The sequence below is a fragment of the Primulina tabacum genome, chromosome 16 (assembly GCF_025594145.1).
Source record: "Primulina tabacum isolate GXHZ01 chromosome 16, ASM2559414v2, whole genome shotgun sequence".
In the NCBI taxonomy this organism is placed as follows: domain Eukaryota; kingdom Viridiplantae; phylum Streptophyta; class Magnoliopsida; order Lamiales; family Gesneriaceae; genus Primulina; species Primulina tabacum.
Genome location: NC_134565.1, coordinates 3,624,443 through 3,644,446, shown reverse-complemented (window position 1 = coordinate 3,644,446; position 20,004 = coordinate 3,624,443). Strand labels below are relative to the sequence as shown.

The following is a 20,004-nucleotide window of genomic DNA, read 5'->3' as shown; positions in this document are numbered from 1 at the left end:
TCGTTTTCATGAAGATGCATAAACATAAACATTTTCGTAAACATTCTCATTATGCATAAAACTTTAAACATAATCATTTTCATGACATGCAAACATGAATTTCCATTTTCTCAACATGACATGACATAAAACCTTAAACATAATCATGAACATTTCCTTTGTTGAATTCAGATCGTTAATTGTGACTTTCCTGATCATGCTCATGAGGGTCGATGGATCCATCTACATAAAACCACAGTACTGGGCGGCGGGGGACACCAGCAACACTCTCACCGGTCAACTGGGCCCTGGCCTATCATGATTCGAATAGAAATACGATCGTCGGGGCTCCCTCTGGGGCCTTTTCCCATAAATGGGCTCCCTCTGGGGCCTTTTCCCCTCACGATATTCCCATTCTTCCGTTACCACAAAATCGTTACCACATATCCGTTACCACATATTCGCAATGATGGAAACACGATCGTCGGGCTCCCACTGGGACCATAACCCTCACGACGTCGCCAACATTTACGAATTAGTCACAATTATTTCACATCCTTCAACATTTTTCATTCACATCACTTTAAAAAAAATCATGAATATCATTACATTTTTCCTTTTTGAAACCAAGCATGCAACATGTATTTTAAATGTCTTCTTAAATCATAAAAATCTCTTAGACATTTAAAAATCATCATTTAATCATGAACAATTCATAAACATTTAAAAGTAATCATAATATCATAAAAACAGCATTTAGGGCACTGCCATGACCTTTACTAATTTTTCGGTGTAAAAAGACCGTTTTACCCCTTGACGTAAAATTCCTCGACTTTGACTTTCTCTTGAATTCATTGACCCTAACATGTCCCAAATAATTATTTAAGCCTACATGAATTTTCTCATATTTTTATTTAGCTTAAATCGAGGACTTTTAAATTAATCTTTAAATGAGACATATTAACGCGTTTTAATCCCGAATTAAACCAAACCATAATATAAAATTCCCAAATTAAAAACTTATACTTCTAATAATTATTTAAGCTTAACCATAATTTTTCATAATTTTATAAGGCCTAAACTAGGCGTTTCAATTAACTCGTTAATTAGCGTTTCGAGTGGCGATTAAATCCCGAATAAATCCAAAACTCATTATTTTGATCCCAAATTTTAAACATAGCATTTTTACTATTTATTCTACTCTTCCCAGTCATGAGCCACACCCGTGGACCCATGGCTCAATTTTTCCTTCTTTAATTTTCGTTTTTGACACACTAACGAACCTACCGAGCCATCTCCCAATTTACTCGAGCCACGCCCGAGCCACCTTGAGCCAAAACCTAGCCAACCCATCTAGGGACCCTACTGACCAAGCCCAGCCCGAAAAACAAGCCCCTAGCTCGCTCAAACTCCCTGGAACCGAGACCCAAAATTCTGCATGCTGTGTGTGTGTGTTTCTTGATGCAATAGGACTCCTAACCCAACTAGGACTCTCCCAGCCGAGCCACCACCGAGCCCACACGACCCTAACCTTCCCTGGACCAAGAACAGACCTTGCCCAGACCAGCCATGCCACTTGAACTCACGCACAACCCACCTGAAGTACACAGAAGCTACACGCACTCATGTTATCACTCACGCTACAAGACTCCCAGCCCCCTTAGGACTCCTCTAGCCCCTGAACCAGTGATCACCTTGGACCCTCACCCACCCTGGACCATGCCCAGACCCAGCCCAAGCCTAGCCCAGCCCCTTAACTCAAGCAGCGAACTCCTTGAATCAGGAACAAGCTGCGCGCCTCCCTCCTCGTATGCGGCTGCTGTCAATCATCACGTGGAGGTTTCTACCCAGGCAACCACTGAGCCCAGCCCTTCCTAACCCTCACTGGACCATCCTTGGCCACCGTCTAGACCACCTAGCCCAGCCCCTACCAAGCCGCAGCCCCATGCAAACCATCAAGCCCCCTCAAGCACCACATGCACACAAGACTCCACAAACTCACGGCTCTTGCTCTAGCTTTTCCCCTTCGGTTCCAGCTTGATATCTCCTTATTATTTATCATGTTTTTTTGGCTATAAATCATTCTATATTAATACCCTATCCATGGCAGCCCCTTAAACAAAATAAAAACATGAATTTGGAACAAAACCCAAGCTTCAAAAATTCTATGATGAAAAAAACGAAAATAAATAACATGTCACTTGTTTTTTTCATGCAAAACACATTTAAACAAATACTATGGTGAGATGGATGAGTAAAAGGAGAATATGGCGTGCCTTTGCGTTATATACGCTCGAATATCCGTTGACGACAAAGAACGGGACGAGGAGACGAAGGCTATGAAGTTTCCCTTTGAATTCCTGAAAATTCCTTCTTCCATTGTGAGTGTGTGCCGTGTATGTTGATGAAAGGAGGAGTTTCTGAATTTGAAAGAGGTGTGGCCGTGTGATCTAGATGCCAAGTGAAGGGTTTTTGCACTTTAAATAGATAATTAAAACACTAACCAATCTTAGGCCCATTAAGTATGTAGATTAGGCCCAATATTGCTTAATTAAAATATTAAAAATAATTTTGCTTAAATAAGTTTGTAAATTTATTAGTCGGGTTGCCAAAAAAATTCGTATTTTAGTTGAAAAACCAACACCGATAAAATTTACGTCCAGACGTATAAAACCACCTCCAAACTCCTTATTTTCAAAAATAATAAAAAGCATCAATCATATTTTAAATAATTAAAAACAATTATTTAATAAAAACATTTAACATTTTTCAGCCCTCGGTCCCCGTTCCTCGATCGCAACTCGAATAACCTTTAAAAAATACATTTTAATGCAACCATGTAGAAAAATATATTTTAAACACGCAAATATGCACCACATAATTAATTAATGCAATTAAAACATTTTAGTCAAAATACAAAGAATTTAATAATTTATATGCATGTGGTTCGCGTGACACCTTTAAATTTTCGGGGCATTACATTATGAATCTTGACCTTCAAAATTCAGCGGCCAATTGATATGCAATGCAGAAGAAGCCTGCCTAGACTTTGTGCCATTCACTTTAGTATGACTTAACATTGCCTACTGAAACTTTTACTACAACAACAAATTTCTTACATAAGTCTGACTAGAAGTACTAATTCTATCGGATTACAGTAACTCACACTGAACATATGAAAATTGCAATGGTTGTTTGAAAATGCACAAATTGATCTCTAAAAAGATTTGATTTAACTTTGAATGTGTGCTATTGGTATATCTTTTCAAGAATGCTTCTGAGTGAATGAATGTCGATCACGTGTAAGCAAGTGTTTTTTTTCCCCTGATGAATGTAAGTAAGTGTGTTGTTAAAGGATGCTCATGAGCTTTTATAGTTGATTTCAAACGTTGGGATTTGAACGGCTATAAAGTCATAGTATATGAGCCATAAATGTTGTATATTCGTTAAATGATGTCCTGAAAAAGAATGTTGTATTAAATGCTAGTTGTACGACTTCAGAGTATTTTCCTTAATTAGCGTACTGCACATCTTTTAAAATTCAGGTATGCTGGTTTGATTGTTTTCTTAAATGTAGTAGAAAATTTGAATCTCATGTGACATTTTTAAATTGTCTGGAGTCTCAATTAATGATCAGTTTACTGAATTCTTCGGATTCCTGAAATTTACTGCTATTGAATCTTTCTGCAAATAAAATACTCGTCGCCAAAACTTTAAATGTTCCAACGTCAATTATTGTATTCTTTTTTCCGAAACAATATATCGAAGAGATGCCAAATCCACTCAATTTTAAAATATTAAAACTATTCAAATGACATATTCTAGTATATAAATTGTTAATATTAAAATGACAGTGATAAATTTTCGCTTACAGTAGAAAGTATTGTTTGTTATTGTAAGGCCCGAGATTTTAGCATTTTAATCCGAGATTATTTAATTTACGAATTTTGGAATAATGAATTAGATTCCACGGGATTTGTAATTAATTAGGATTGAAATTGAATTAAAAAGAGTTGTGAGAACCAAATTGCAAATAGTGAAGAATTCAGGGGCTAAAGTGCAATATTGGATTTGAGTGGACACTTGTCTCTGCCATGTGTTTTGGATGTATATAATTTCATCTCCTTCAGCACTTCCAGGGAAGAAAATCGAGAATCCCATAGAAAATTTCCTCAAGGTTCTTAATAGCTTAGATTTTGATTGTGTGAGATCCGGTTATCAGAATTTCAATCCGAGCACAGTTCTGAGATCTTCTCGTCAATAGCTTCAAAAGGATATAAGTTATACTGAGTTTTGTTATCATTTGAAATTATGATATTGGAGGAATTATTATTTGATCATTATATGGTGTTCTGGATATGTTAGACATCGTAGAATCGAAGTCAGATCGAAGAACATATTGATTATGGAATTGTTATGATTTTCTGATTATATTAATTGGAAATTGAACAGATTTGGATTATTGACTGATTCTGGATTGTATCGGATATTGGTTATGATTTGTAATTGATATCTGTTGATATTGTATTGACGGGGATATCGGGATTGTTCCGTTATGCTGTTAATTTTGAATTAGATTCAGATTGATCGGATTTAGTATTGAATTGGGAATGGAATGTTGATATTACTATTCTCGATATGTCATTTCAGATTGACAGAGACAATCTTGAATTCAGAATTTCCAATTCTTCAGACCGAGACTACGAACGAAAGGTATAAGTCAATGTGGTACCGGGAGAATGACTCGAGTAGGATATACTTGAGTTTCCCTAAATCACATACTTATTGTTATTATGTACATTGATTTGAATTAATATGCTTGTTCTAATGATTTATAGAAAGCATGTATTAGACGAGTATTAGACGAGTGATCTTGTGACATAAGTGCCGATAGTGATGGAATCGTCACTGGCACATTGCACATTGTCACAAAATAGTGAGTTGGCGATAGTGCCAAAGTCTGTGACGGATAGGTCAAGACACCGGATGTTTGGTTATATCGAAGTGGATAGAATTGGAGTTTCTTCTATTAGTGATATTCGATATAGGAATGCCAACGTCTGGAAATCGGGATCCCTAGACTAGGAATGAGTATAGTCTGAGATATGAAGTCATGAGTTGATTGACGATTTTATATTGGTTATGTTTCAAATTTTGATACATATTATTGATATCGGTTACATGCTTTTACATTGTTTATATGATTGCATGTTTCGTTGATTTATACTGGGATATATTTCTCACCGGAGTTATCCGGCTGTTGTCGTGTTTGTATGTGTGCATGGCAACAGGTGGGACAGGATCGGGGTCGAGGAGATGAAGAGAGATCGTGATTAGAGTGGAGAGTACGGACCTTGATTAGAGATAGGGTTTGGACACTTGAGATTTAGTTGTTAAACTTTAGTTGAATGATTGTATATAGTACAAGACTTGTACTTTCATACTGACATGTATATTAGAATGTATTCCATTACGTTCCCCATTTAATACTGTATTTTAAAGAAAAAAAATTAGACCCTTTTTATTATAATTGATTAAATTGTCCCAATAATGATTAAGAATATGATTAGCGTCCGGGTCCCCACAGTTATAAAGTTACTGCAACTAAAGTAAGCAAAAAATAACTAATAAAGATACAGAAAACTAATTTTATGAAGTATAAATATACACAAAATTTATCGTGAAATCATCTCACAGATCGATTTTATGAGACAGATCTTCAACTCGATCTAATTAATGAAAAAATATAATATTATATGCTAAAAATATTGCTTTTTAATTTACATATGGATCAGTCCTAGAAAAATAAATATGCGAGACCGTTTCTGAGACCTACACATAATATATGAGAGTTTCTTCAACAGGTGGTTTCATAGCGATAGATCTCTTAGATTGAGATAGAAGCTAGTGAGCGGGGTAGATTGAGTTTTTCTTCCTTGCTTTTGATTGCTAGCATGATTTACTGTTTTAGTACACGTTTACCTGACTATCTGATTTTGATATGGTATGTGTATTACTGAGATTGAATCAGAACCAATTCTCGATCAGAGGTAAGATGATCAGAAGGGAACTGATATATATATTGTCAGATTTGATTGCTAACCCTTGTGATAATCAGATATGCCTCCTCGAAGAATACCAGAGCAGGGTAGCACTTCGAATCCTCCAATGGATGTGACAGCAACACCTATGGAAACATTGTTGAAGAGATTTCAGTCGTTCCATCCACCGACTCTGGAGGGTACTGAGACTTCAGTTGATTGCGAGAGTTGGTTAGACGACATTGATATGCTGTTTGAGTCCTTGGATTACACTGATGAGCGGAGAGTGAAACTGATTGGGCACCAGTTACATGATGTGGCAAAGAACTGGTGGATTACGAGGAACAGAGCATTGGAGCATCGATGTACGACTATTACCTGGAATGTATTTAGAACTGAATTTTATCAGAGATTCTTTCCAGTGTCGTATAGGAAGGACAAAGGAGCAGAATTTGCAAACTTGAGACATGGGCAGCTAAACATTGAGGAGTATGTTGCCAAGTTCTCTGCATTACTGCGCTTTGGTCCACATGTGGCCGAAAATGACGAAGCTGTTGCTGATCAGTTCATTAATGGCCTGAATCCTGAAATATTTACACTGGTGAATACCGAGAGACCGAATAATTTTACCGATGTTTTGAACAGAGCTAAGGGAGCCGAAGCCGGTCTGATGAGACAGAGAGGAGCTTTGTTTGTACCTCCAGCACCAAGACCACAGCAACCACCTTCCCGGTTTGAGAGTGGCAGCAGCAGTGGGGGAAAGAAGGATTTCTTGAAAGCTAGAGGGAAGCAGTTCAAGAAGTCAGGAAGCGGATTTCTTGAAAGCTAGAGGGAAGCAGTTCAAGAAGTCAGGAAGCAGTTCTTCTAGCTCTGGGAGTTCTCGACAGAGCCAGAGGTATACTGGACCTTATTGCAACACTTGTGGAGGAAGACATGCCATAGAGCAGTGTCGAGGAGTGTTTGGCAGTTGCCGTATTTGTAGACAGCATGGACATTTTGCTAGAGTTTGTCCCCAAGGTTGGTAGACGACCATCTGCAGTTCACTCTTTCCAGCCAGCACCAGCCCAGTCACAGCCGAGGCCAGGAGGAAGCCAGACTGTTAGCCAGCCTCCTAGACAGCAGGTCAGAGTATTTGCCTTGACAGAGGAGCAGGCCCAGGAAGCACCAGATGATGTTGTTGCAGGTAACTGTTCTTTATGTGGTTATTCTGCTTATGTATTGATTGATACCGGTGCTTCACATACATTCATATATGAGCGATTTGTATTGATGCATTCTTTGCCTATTGAGTCATTATCTGCTGTAGTGTCTGTCTCTTCTCCTTTGGGGACATGTTTGATATCAGTGAAATCTATTAAACATTGTATGCTACAGTATGATGGGCATGAGATTGAGTTAGGCTGTATTGTGCTTGGGTTGTCTGATTTTGACTGTATTATCAAGATCGATATGCTGACCAAGTACAGGGCTACCGTTGATTGTTTCCACAAGATTGGGAGATTGAGACCGGATATGGCTAATGAGTGGAAATTCTACGGTAAGGGTTCTCGATCTAGAATTCCTTTGATATTCGTATTGTCTATGACTCGATTGTTACAGAAAGGAGCGTAGTGATTCCTTGTCTATTCAGTTGATCTACTGAAATCGAGTCCATCATTGGCGGATTTGCCAGTGGTGTGTGAGTTTGCGGATGTCTTCCCAGATGAGATTCCTGGTTTGCCTCCGATTTGAGAGATAGACTTCAGTATTGAATTAATGCCAGGTACAGTTCCGATTTCGAGGGCTCCGTACAGAATGGCACCGATTGAGTTGAAAGAGTTGAAAGAACAGTTGGAGGATTTATTGGCCAAGGGGTATATCAGACCGAGTGTGTCTCCTTGGGGTGCTCCAGTACTGTTTGTTCGAAAGAAAGACGGTTCAATGAGACTCTGCATTGACTACCGGCAACTGAACAAAGAAACGGTAAAGAATAAATATCAATTGCCTCGCATTGATGATTTTTTTGATCAGTTGCAGGGTTCTTCTGTATATTCCAAGATCGATCTGAGATCTGGATATCATCAGCTGAGAGTCAGGGATTCTGATATCTCGAAGACCGCATTTAGAACCAGTATGGATATTATGAATTTATTGTCATGCCATTTGGGTTGACTAATGCTCCAGCTGTGTTTATGGGTCTGATGAACCGTATATTCCAGAGATATCTTGATGATTTTGTTATTATATTCATTGATGACATTTTGATTTATTCGAAGAATATGATTGAGCATGCTGAGCATCTGAGAAATGTGTTAAAAATTTTGAGGGCTGAGAAACTGTATGCCAAACTGTCCAAATGTGAATTCTGGCTGAGACATGTTGTATTTCTGGGTCATATTATATCTGGAGACGGGATTTCTGTTGATCCTAGCAAGGTTGAGGCTGTGATCAGTTGGCCGAGACCGACTTCGGTACCAGAGATACGCAGCTTTATGGGTTTGGCAGGATATTATCGTCGATTTATTAAAGATTTCTCGAGTATTGCCAAGCCTATTACTCGGTTGACTCAGAAGAATGCTCCATTTGTCTGGTCTGAGGAGTGTGAGTCCAGTTTTGTTGAGTTAAAGAAGAGATTGACCAGTGCTCCGGTGTTGACTATTCCGTCAGTACTGGTGATTTTGTTGTATATTGTGACGCTTCTCATAGAGGGTTGGGTTGTGTGTTGATGCAGCGAGGGCATGTCATTGCCTATGCTTCGAGACAGTTGAAGCCACATGAGACTCGCTATCCAATTCACGATCTTGAATTGGCGGCCATTGTCTTTGCATTGAAGATTTGGCAACATTACCTGTACGGTGAGAAATTCGAGATCTATTCTGATCATAAAAGCTTGAAATATCTGTTTTCACAGTCTGAATTGAATATGAGACAAAGAAGATGGCTTGATTTGCTGAAAGATTTCGATTGTGAAATCAAGTACTATCCGAAAAAGTCCAATGCAGCAGCTGATGTACTGATTCGTAAGGTATGTTCTTTGTCCTTATCGACAATAGGTGTTTCAAATTTGATAGAAGATTGCTGTTTGTCTGGATTATCGTTTGAAACAGATTGTCAGCCTCTGAGATTGTATGCTATTCAAGTCGAACCAGAGCTGATTTTGAAAATTAAAACGGCTCAGAAAATTGATCAGAATGTACAGAACTCAATTGAGATGGTCAGATCAGGTCATCGATCAGAGTATCAGGTACGTGATGATGTACTATATATGAACAATCGTATTTTTGTGCCGAATGTTTCAGAATTGAGACAGCGGATACTGGCAGAAGCGCACAGCAGTCGTTTTAGCATTCATCCTGGTGGCAGAAAGATGTACAATGATTTGAAGACACAATACTGGTGGAAACAGATGAAAGCTGATATTGCTACATCTGTATCCAAATGCCTGAATTGTCAACAGGTGAAAGCCGAGAGGAAGAAACCAGGAGGTCTACTGCACAGTTTATCGATTCCTGAATGGAAATGAGATCACATTTCCATGGACTTTGTGACGTAGTTACCACGTTCCTTCAGAGGTTGTGATGCGATTTGGGTCGTGATTGACAGATTGACCAAATCAGCATGCTTCATTCCGTATCAGATGACGTACATATATGACCAAATGGCAGAAATCTATGTCAGAGAAGTGGTCAGATTGCACGGAGTGCCGAAGTCGATTGTATCAGACCGTGATCCTCGCTTTACTTCGCATTTTTGGCAGAGTTTGCAGCAGGCTCTAGGTACGAAGTTACATTTGAGCACCGCATATCATCCAAAAACCGACGGACAGTCAGAGCGGACTATCCAGACATTGGAAGATATACTGAGAGCTGTAGTGCTTGATTTTAGCACTAGTTGGCAAGATGCATTGCCACTTTGTGAGTTTTCGTACAACAACAGCTATCAGACGAGTATTGAGATGGCTCCGTTTGAAGCATTGTACGGTAAGAAGTGCAGATCCCCTCTGTATTGGGATGATATCTCTGAGGTACCTGAGTTTGGACCTGATATGATTAGAAATATGACAGAAAAAGTAAAGCTGATTCAGAAGAGAATGAAGACAGCTCAAGACAGACAAGTCAAATATGCCAATGTTCGACGTAGACCGTTGGTATTTGAGGCAGGAGACCGAGTATTTTTAAATATTTCACCTTTCAGAGGAGTTGTCAGATTTGGCCAGAAAGGGAAGCTGTCTCCACGATATATTAGGCCATACGAGATTCTCGAGAAGATAGGAGATCGTGCATATCGACTCGCATTACCGCCTTCTCTATCTGGAATACATGATGCCTTTCATGTATCTATGCTGCGGAAGTATCTTCTTGATGATTCTCACATCATTCAGCCAGACGAGGCAGAACTTGATGAATCTCTGAGTTACATCGAGAAACCAATCCGAATTATTGATCGTAAAGAAAAACAACTCAGAACGAAGATTATTCCTCTTGTGAAAGTCCAGTGGACTCGTCATGGCATTGAGGAAGCTACTTGGGAGACTGAATCAGATATGAGACAGGAATTCCCAGAGTTATTTCCCTGATGTGAGTCTTTTATTTTAGCTTCTGTTATCTTCTTATCTGATATGATTTGACTGCCTACGATTTCGAGGACGAAATCATGTCTCAGAGGGGGAAAATTGTAAGGCCCGAGATTTTAGCATTTTAATCCGAGATTATTTAATTTACGAATTTTGGAATGATGAATTAGATTCCACGGATTTTGTAATTAATTAGGATTGAAATTGAATTAAAAAGAGTTGTGAGGACCAAATTGCAAATAGTGAAGAATTCCGGGGCTAAAGTGCAATATTGGATTTGAGTGGACACTTGTCTTTGCCATGTGTTTTGGATGTATATAATTTCATCTCCTTCAGCACTTCCAGGGAAGAAAATCGAGAATCCCATAGAAAATTTCCTCAAGGTTCTTAATAGCTTAGATTTTGATTGTGTGAGATCCGGTTATCAGAATTTCAATCCGAGCACAGTTCTGAGATCCTCTCGTCAATAGCTTCAAAAGGATGTAAGTTTTATTGAGTTCTGTTATCATTTGAAATTATGATATTGGAGGAATTATTATTTGATCATTATATGGTGTTCTGGATATGTTAGACATCGTAGAATCGAAGTCAGATCGAAGAACAGATTGATTATGAAATTGTTATGATTTTCTGATTATATTAATTGGAAATTGAACAGATTTGGATTATTGACTGATTCTGGATTGTATCGGATATTGGTTATGATTTGTAATTGATATCTGTTGATATTGTATTGACGGGGATATCGGGATTGTTCCGTTATGCTGTTAATTTTGAATTAGATTCAGATTGATCGGATTTAGTATTGAATCGGGAATGGAATGTTGATATTACTATTCTCGATATGTCATTTCAGATTGACAGAGACAGTCTTGAATTCAGAATTTCCAATTCTTCAGACCGAGACTACGAACGAAAGGTATAAGTCAATGTGGTACCGGGAGAATGACTCGAGTAGGATATACTTGAGTTTCCCTAAATCACATACTTATTGTTATTATGTACATTGATTTGAATTAATATGCTTGTTCTAATGATTTATAGAAAGCATGTATTAGACGAGTATTAAATGAGTGATCTTGTGACATAAGTGCCGATAGTGATAGAATCGTCACTGGCACATTGCACATTGTCACAAGATAGTGAGTTGGCGATAGTGCCAAAGTCTGTGACGGATAGGTCAAGACACCGGATGTTTGGTTATATCGAAGTGGATAGAATTGGAGTTTCTTCTATTACTGATATTCGATATAGGAATGCAAACGTCTGGAAATCGGGATCCCTAGACTAGGAATGAGTCTAGTCTGAGATATAAAGTCATGAGTTGATTGACGATTTTATATTGGTTATATTTCAGATTTTGATACATGTTATTGATATCGGTTACATGCTTTTACATTGTTTATATGATTGCATGTTTCGTTGATTTATACTGGGATATATTTCTCACCGGAGTTATCCGTCTGTTGTCGTGTTTGTATGTGTGCATGGCAACAGGTGGGACAGGATCGGGGTCGAGGAGATGAAGAGAGATCGTGATTAGAGTGGAGACTATGGACCTTGATTAGAGATAGGGTTTGGACACTTGAGATTTAGTTGTTAAACTTTAGTTGAATGATTGTATATAGTACAAGACTTGTACTTTCACACTGACATGTATATTAAAATGTATTCCATTACGTTCCGCATTTAATATTGTATTTTAAAGAAAAAAATTAGACCCTCTTTATTATAATTGATTAAATTGTCCCAATAATGATTAAGAATATGATTAGCGTCCGGGTCCCCACAGTTATAAAGTTACTGCAACTAAAGTAAGCAAAAAATAACTAATAAAGATACAGAAAACTAATTTTATGAAGTATAAATATACACAAAATTTATCGTGAGATCATCTCACAGATCGATTTTATGAGACAGATCTTCAACTCGATCTAATTCATGAAAAAATATAATATTACATGCTAAAAATATTGCTTTTTAATTTACATATGTATAAGTCCTAAAAAAATAAATATGTGAGACCGTTTCTGAGACCTACACATAATATATGAGAGTTTCTACATGTTCTGAGTGCTAAAAAATTCGGAAAACTCTACTTTTCCTCATATCCACAAACTAAATAACTTAGCAAAATATTGAATCTCTCTTTTTTATCATAGCACAGCACGTTTTATCCTTGTGAAATAGATATCATATAATATTTATAATTATTCTGTGAGACCGTTTCTGAGACCTACTCATAATATATGAGAGTTTCTACAAGTTCGAGTGCTGAATTCGGAACACTCTACTTTTCCTCATATCAACAAACTAAATAACTTTGCAAAATATTGAATCTCACTTTTTTATCAGAGCAGGACACTTTGTTTATCATTGTGAAATAGATATCATATGACATTTACAATTATTCGTGATTTAAAAAGTTAATTAAAAATCTTAGTTCTTTTGTACATTGTAATTGTATAATCTAAACGATGACTCGAAGTCATAAATTTCATGAGAGAAAAAAAAGGTATCCCATCTTCCCATAAAAAAATTCAACAATACAATTTTTTTTCCATTTGCTTAAATATTGATAGGGTGCAAATGAAATCGATTTAACCATAGAAGCTGATTCTGGGCATAGGTCATTTCAAGAACAGAAGTATCGATTAGATCATAAAGAGTATTAGAAGATAACACGCATTTGGTGAGCATAAAAATTAGAAGAAGAATCAGGTGCGGAAAAAGTCTGTAAACAACATGATGTTCAAAGTTCTAGAAGCCAAAAACTAATCACGGAGATATCGAATGACTTCTGTCCGGGCCTTATCTATCAGCATACAGCGAGTCTCATCCTGAGTCAACTCCTTGGGCCTCACGGGAATGTTACTCTATAAAGGAACTCTGTTAGAAACATAATTTTCACATGGGATTACAGGATCCTGCATGTAGGGCATGACATCCAAAATGTAGCAGATCTTACCTCGGGTTTCAGGGAGCGGGAGCGATTGTCTGTCATCTGACTCGATGAAGCAAGATTTTTAGGCTGCTGTTTTTTATGAATTGGCTGAGATTTGCTAGTTTTGGATCTTTTCTGTTGAGCAGGAAGGCATAAGATGATGCCAGCATGTGTTTGATACCGAGTATGAGGGGTCAAGACATTATGTAAATCAGCAGCCGCTGGAGTCGTTGGTGATTGAGATTGGCCTGGGGGTTCACAAGAGGTCATCATAGCATCCCTTGCACTAAAACAGAGGAAGAGGTCAGCAATGCCAATCTTATCTTTGCAAAAAATATGGTTTGAATTACCAATAAACTAGATTGCCAACTTCTACAATTGAATAAATGTAAAATAATTCAAGAGAAAAACAGTCCCGCGATGTAGATTATTGATAATGAAAACTCAAATTGGTTATGAAGATCAACAGATGGAATCAGCCATTCGATGATAATTTTTTGCCTGTTGAAAAAGCAATGGAAAAAATACTATGTTTCTAGAAGTAACACAAAGACAAACCACACTAGGAATACATTTTCATTAGGCATTTAGAGTTTAAGGTTTAGACATTATATTCATCAGAGAAAATATCTTTTGGAGAAGGGAAAAATTTGTCAAAAGTTTCATATCATCAAACGGATTTCATCATTTGTTAGTGATATGCAGTAATAATTAATAAATGGGATATTTTTAAGCATGGCAGTACCATGAATCAGTCATGTTTGCAGAGGCGCCTGAGTGATTGAGATTGATCTCGGTGCTGGTTCCAGGTGTCAGATAATATGGGTGATTCATAGTAGGATCAACTGGAAAACTGCCGGCCTTTGTAGGAGTCCCTGGCTGCATAAGTTGGTAAAGAGATCAAGGGAACTCATGGAAATCATTGCATGAAAAACATGAAAAATGTCAACAGAACAATGTCAATCTTAAGATCCCTAAAAATATGATCAAAAATGCGACAACTAATAAGCTTGATAGCCAGCTTCTAGAAAAGGGAAATAGATAAAAGGAGTAATCACAAAAATATGGGGACAAAAAACCATGACCTAAGATATGCGACGAAAGACATGAAAGAAAGACTTCTGTTTCAAAAAGTAACATAACGACAAATTCGATGCACCCTAGCTATATGGGATTTCATTTCCTTTTGTCTTTGAAAATTGTGGTTTAATTCATCGTGTAAGTTCATCTCCAGCAAATGACATTCAATGAATCGTACGGAAACATCACAACAGCATATATATAATAAGGCAACAACAATAAACCAACCAACGGAAAACTAAATTAGCGAAATATTTAAGCTCCAAGCCAGACCACGTCAGATTACAAAAAAGTTACCCAACTTTTGAAATATGCAAACAGAACTGGCGCGAAAATTCTAACCAGATCTAATTCTCATCAATTGCTAAATCTAAGCAAAACAGAAACTTTCATCAACATTTTATCAAATCAAATCAATCAAGAAAAGGACAGGGAACATTCATCACTAATACCAGAATACATGAAAATCCAGATTTGTGAACACACTTTTTTAACAAAGTTTTGTTCCTGGAAGCCCAAAACTATAGTCACCTACTTTTGCACCTTCGAAAGCCAAAAAGAAAGGAAGAGGTTTATGACTACTAGTCAATGCTTCAGATCATCAACTATTCAAATGTATCCTTATATCAGTGAGTAACACATAATAATTGGGGAGAACCACAAAAAAAAACAATAATTAAGAATAAACCCCGTGAGTGTTTCAAACAAAAACAATACAAAAAAAGATTAAATCAACTTGTATAGTTATTCAAAATGACACTTGAGCGAAAGAGACCAAAAGAATAATAAAAGCTTGCTCAAAACTCAAATGAGAAAAACCCTATGTAATGATATGAAGGAACCTTACACAGAAAAGATAGGCATATATATATAATACACATAAAAATCAGCAAATGAATTGACCCAACCAAAAACCTAGATTCCCAGAATAAGTTCACATACATTCAATTATATCCATAAAAGGTTGAATGTAGTTATTTATAGATTTAAATAGTGGCCAGACAATGAGGATGTGCACACAGAAAATAACGGAAATACATACAAAATTGCCTCTTTCCATTGTTGCTTTAAGCACACAGATAAATAGAGTTGCAGAGTAGTGGAAAACAAGAACTGATTTTTTGTGTTTTCTGAAAATCAAAGGGCAGCAAAAATGTCTAATTCTGGGAAGAGATACATAAACTGACTGAGGGATCTGAATAAAGGGACTGGAAAATTTGGAAGCCCTGGTTATTTAGTTAGAATTGCAACCATGGTTAGCTATGGCTTACAATGAATTTGTACACATATAACTGGACAATTTCATTTAATGCTTGGCTCCTAATTACAGATTTGATGCATTAGAATTTGTAATAAGATTGCAAGAACATTTAAATTTTGTGAACCTTGATTGAGTTAAGGAAATACTGTTACAATTATTGTTGTTTTATAATTGTTAAAATGTATTTAGGGTTAGAAAATTTGAAAAAGTGACAGAAGGGATCAGACAAGGAAGGACTGGAAAATTTGGCTTTATCTTAAGTCTTACTGAAAAACGGGGTTAGTCATAATTTTCTCTGAATTCGGACACATATAACTGGATAGTTGCATATTAAAGCTGCTTGGTTTTCTGGTAAATACAAATTGGATTGCACTAGGATTTAAGTAAATAAGATTACGAGAACACCTAGGATTTTGTGAACCTTGATTGAGTCTAGGAAACAATGTTACAGTTATTGTTGCTTTATTGTTCAAATCTGTTTTATCCTGGTTTGAAAAAAAATTCCACATTAGATTGAATATTATTCATTAAAATTCAAAGTTGACATTTACAATTAGCTCCCCAAAAATATAGACAATTAATTTTTGTCAATGTGCATGCAGATTTGTTCGATCTACTTATTTTCGTACTTGACATGCTTCGAGATTGCCAAATTCTTAGCAACAAAGTTGATAGAATCTATAACTCTGCAAAATCAGCACTTTGTCAAAGGGTATACTGTATAGGCAGGAGTGGACCAAGGATTTCAAGCAAAGGGAGGGTGAGCCAGTAAGATGGGGACAAATCAAAAGAACTAGGGAGGCAAAACATGATTTTTAGAAAATTTACATGTAAAAATTATGTTTCCATGTGCTTAGGAGATGGCATATGAGCTTTCATTAATTAAGTCAAAAAAGAGTTCTCTAGTCATCTGAAATTTAGCAGCAGGGTCAACTACGATAATATAAAAATCAACTAAAAAGCACCATCTTTCAAATTGAATGAATGAGCCCTATCATAGCTTGGAGGAAGAGTACTTTTGGTCAGCTTGAGGACAGAATGAAGAGGAACCAACCTATAAGTTATTTCATCTTATAAACTATTAAAGTTATCGAAAAATCAACAATCAAGTTTATCGTATTTAATACCATTTCTGATAAGACAAATTATCATCTCTATCTTTCTAGGATATAAATCCTTTACCTTTTCAAACTCTTTTCTATTAATCATTTTTAATCTTTTTCTTACATTTAATTATTTTTCATCTCCTTATTATTTCATATGTTTCTTTCTTCTTTCCACTTAATTTCATCCTAAGTTTCCGACAAGAATGAAACTATGGAACAATGGCCATTCCCATTTCGTCCGTTATTGAGGCATTCGGTGAACCATGAGCTCTATAAGCAGAAATCCAACATCAAAATTCATTCCAGAAGGCATAGAGTGATAGAAATTAACTTTCATTTAGCATATTCCAATTTGAAACTAAATTGTGTTACAGCAGCGAAAAATACAAACTATCTTTTACACCTGACATCAACCGGAGAAGGCAAAAATGGCAGAGCTTATTCTAGAATCGATTCTAACATACACAGTAAACGCACATAATAATGCCAAAAAAGATAAACTTCGACGGAAAATATTCAATATATACAAAACACGTACTATAAAATACCCCGTCCATCGACATTGTCATGAAGACCGGTGCCGCCATGGCCACTGGTGTAAGTAACACCATACGTCACATTCAATCACACTGACTTCCGCCACATCTCCGGATGCGGCGGAGACCGGCGCGGCGCTTCGCGGCGGATTGTATTCCATCTATTTTTTACTCTCTGTAGGAGGAAGCGGAGAGTGGGGTGAAGGTAGCCTTGACTCCAGAATTTTTAGATTGAATGTACAATCTGTGTAGAACAACGTACAAGTTCAATTATTTAAATATTGAACTAATTTAAAACAATTATAATTATACTTTTAAATATAATATTTTTTTGGGAAATAGAAAAATTTTAAAAATAAAATCCAATATATATATATAAATATTTAAATTTTAGATTTCATTTATTGCTCCAAAAGGTGAAATCGCTCACCTTATTTAGATTTCATTTAGTATGTTGCTACTGTAGGCAAATTACATGATGTGTTAATAATTAGTTTAGTATATATGTATTTAAGTAGGAATGTATACGTGCGATACACGTAGATAACTAATAATGAAATATATAATAATGATATTTAGATAATGTTTAAAATCGAATAACATATTGTTTATGAGTATTTATCAATCTAAATATATATAAAACACAAAAAATGAAAATATATTATGACAATAAATCATATATATTCACTTATTCATATGACACTTTCAATCCGCGTGATTATAACATAATGACAGCTCTCTCAAATTAGAAAATATATTTTTCATCCAAATATAATTCACAATGAAAAAATAATAAAAATAACATAACAGTGAATTTTATCAAAACCAAAATCACGATGTACTTAAATGGAGTAAACATAGACAACATATTGTCAAATAAAATTCTCTTAATTAACTAAATTATCATAATAATGTTAAAATAAAACCACTAAACATTAATTAAATTAAATATCAATTGTGATTTTGCTAAATAAAATATATATATATATATAAGATAACATACAAAAATTTGTGAGACGGCCTCACGAGTCATTTTGTAAGACGAATCTCCTATTTGATTCACTAATGAAAAAGTATTATTTTTTATGACAAAAATATTAATTATTATTGTAAATACGGGTAAAGTTGACCCATTTCACGGAAAACACACTATGAACATTGATCCTAAATTTGCAAACGCGTGTAGACACATTATGATTTAAATTTTCTATGCATATAATATTTCCAATAATGTTAAATAAAAATAATAATCACAAAAACACCCGTAAACATTAAAAAATATATATAAGAAAAAAATAGTGTCACAAAAACAAAATGACATATTTAAATAAAAAAATATGATGTTTCTTAGTTCATATTTAAAAATCAACTTGTTATAAAAGTGATGTATTTATATGTAAAATAAAAAAAAGATAAAATAAACATTAAATATTCATTAGCAACCATGAAAAATCAACTCATTTTAGCAACCAATTTTAGTAGCAACAAAGAAAAACCATTGGTAAATTGATGAATTCAATATGCATTAATGTCCAAAGTCATTTAAGATGTACAATGAATTACCAAAAGAACCTATTAAAAAACCATTGATTTAATTTGCTAACTTAAATGAATAAGGGTATATTAGAAAATTCACAATTAGAAGTTATATATTTATATGTAAGTTAGATTAGATTAGTTCATCAATTAAATATCTTGGGATTAATATATAAACAGAAAATAGAATTTATAATTTATTAATTCAGAAAAAATTCATTTGTGAGATTTTGTATTTCTGGGTATTAAAATTATAAGATTGTGCTTATAAATGATGCTTGAATAAAATTTAATGGAAATGATTCCCAACTTGGTACTTGCCTAGGGCCACGAGTATTAATCAAAATTATTGATGAAAACGTTATGTATTTGTATATTGTTTTCATATTTAAATCGATTTAAATTCAAATAAAGTAATATCATAATGATAAAAAAAAATAACGAAAGATCGTTATGCAATTTAAAATGATCATATTTAAACGAGGTCATACCATAATTGTAAAAACTAATAATCGACCTGAAAACTATGGACTCCCCCGTTGCTAAATACTCTCATACATTTTTTACTCTTTGATCCAGAATATGATGAATCTATCATGTTTATGCAACTTCTTATCCCTTGGTATGATAACACACCAATGTGCAAATGATTATTCGACCCTGAAGTCACAATTCTTTTAGAGAAGTTTTGGTTTCTTGGCCCGAAGGCTGTGAACTCCCTTGCATCTCTAGAGTGACTCCCTTAATAGAATATCCTATTATGACAGTACGCATGATTCTTCACATCATCAGCATAATGAGACATCTATTTTGCCTGGAAACCTTTCCTTGGAATCCTATATTTCTTTATCTTCATATTTTGAGTCTCCTGTTTTCCTTTTCTATTTTCATTTAGCAATGCACATAAATTTGTGATATTCAAATTCATAGAGGCCACTGGCGGGAACAAATCTTCATCAATGACCATCT

General features: G+C 35.6%; 1 protein-coding gene across 3 annotated transcripts in view; it reads right to left on the bottom strand.

The window, feature by feature from the left end:
- Positions 1 to 20,004, bottom strand: part of LOC142530109 (uncharacterized) — a 259,829-nt gene that overhangs the window by 227,419 nt on the left and 12,406 nt on the right. For 2 of the 3 annotated variants that reach the window (XM_075635887.1, XM_075635888.1), the window contains one exon: positions 14,262 to 14,395. In XM_075635887.1, coding sequence (XP_075492002.1) covers positions 14,262 to 14,395 — 134 coding nt within the window. Of the gene's footprint in view, positions 1 to 14,261; positions 14,396 to 17,511; positions 17,731 to 20,004 lie in introns of those variants that run through there. The other variant, XM_075635886.1, reaches the window with a different exon arrangement.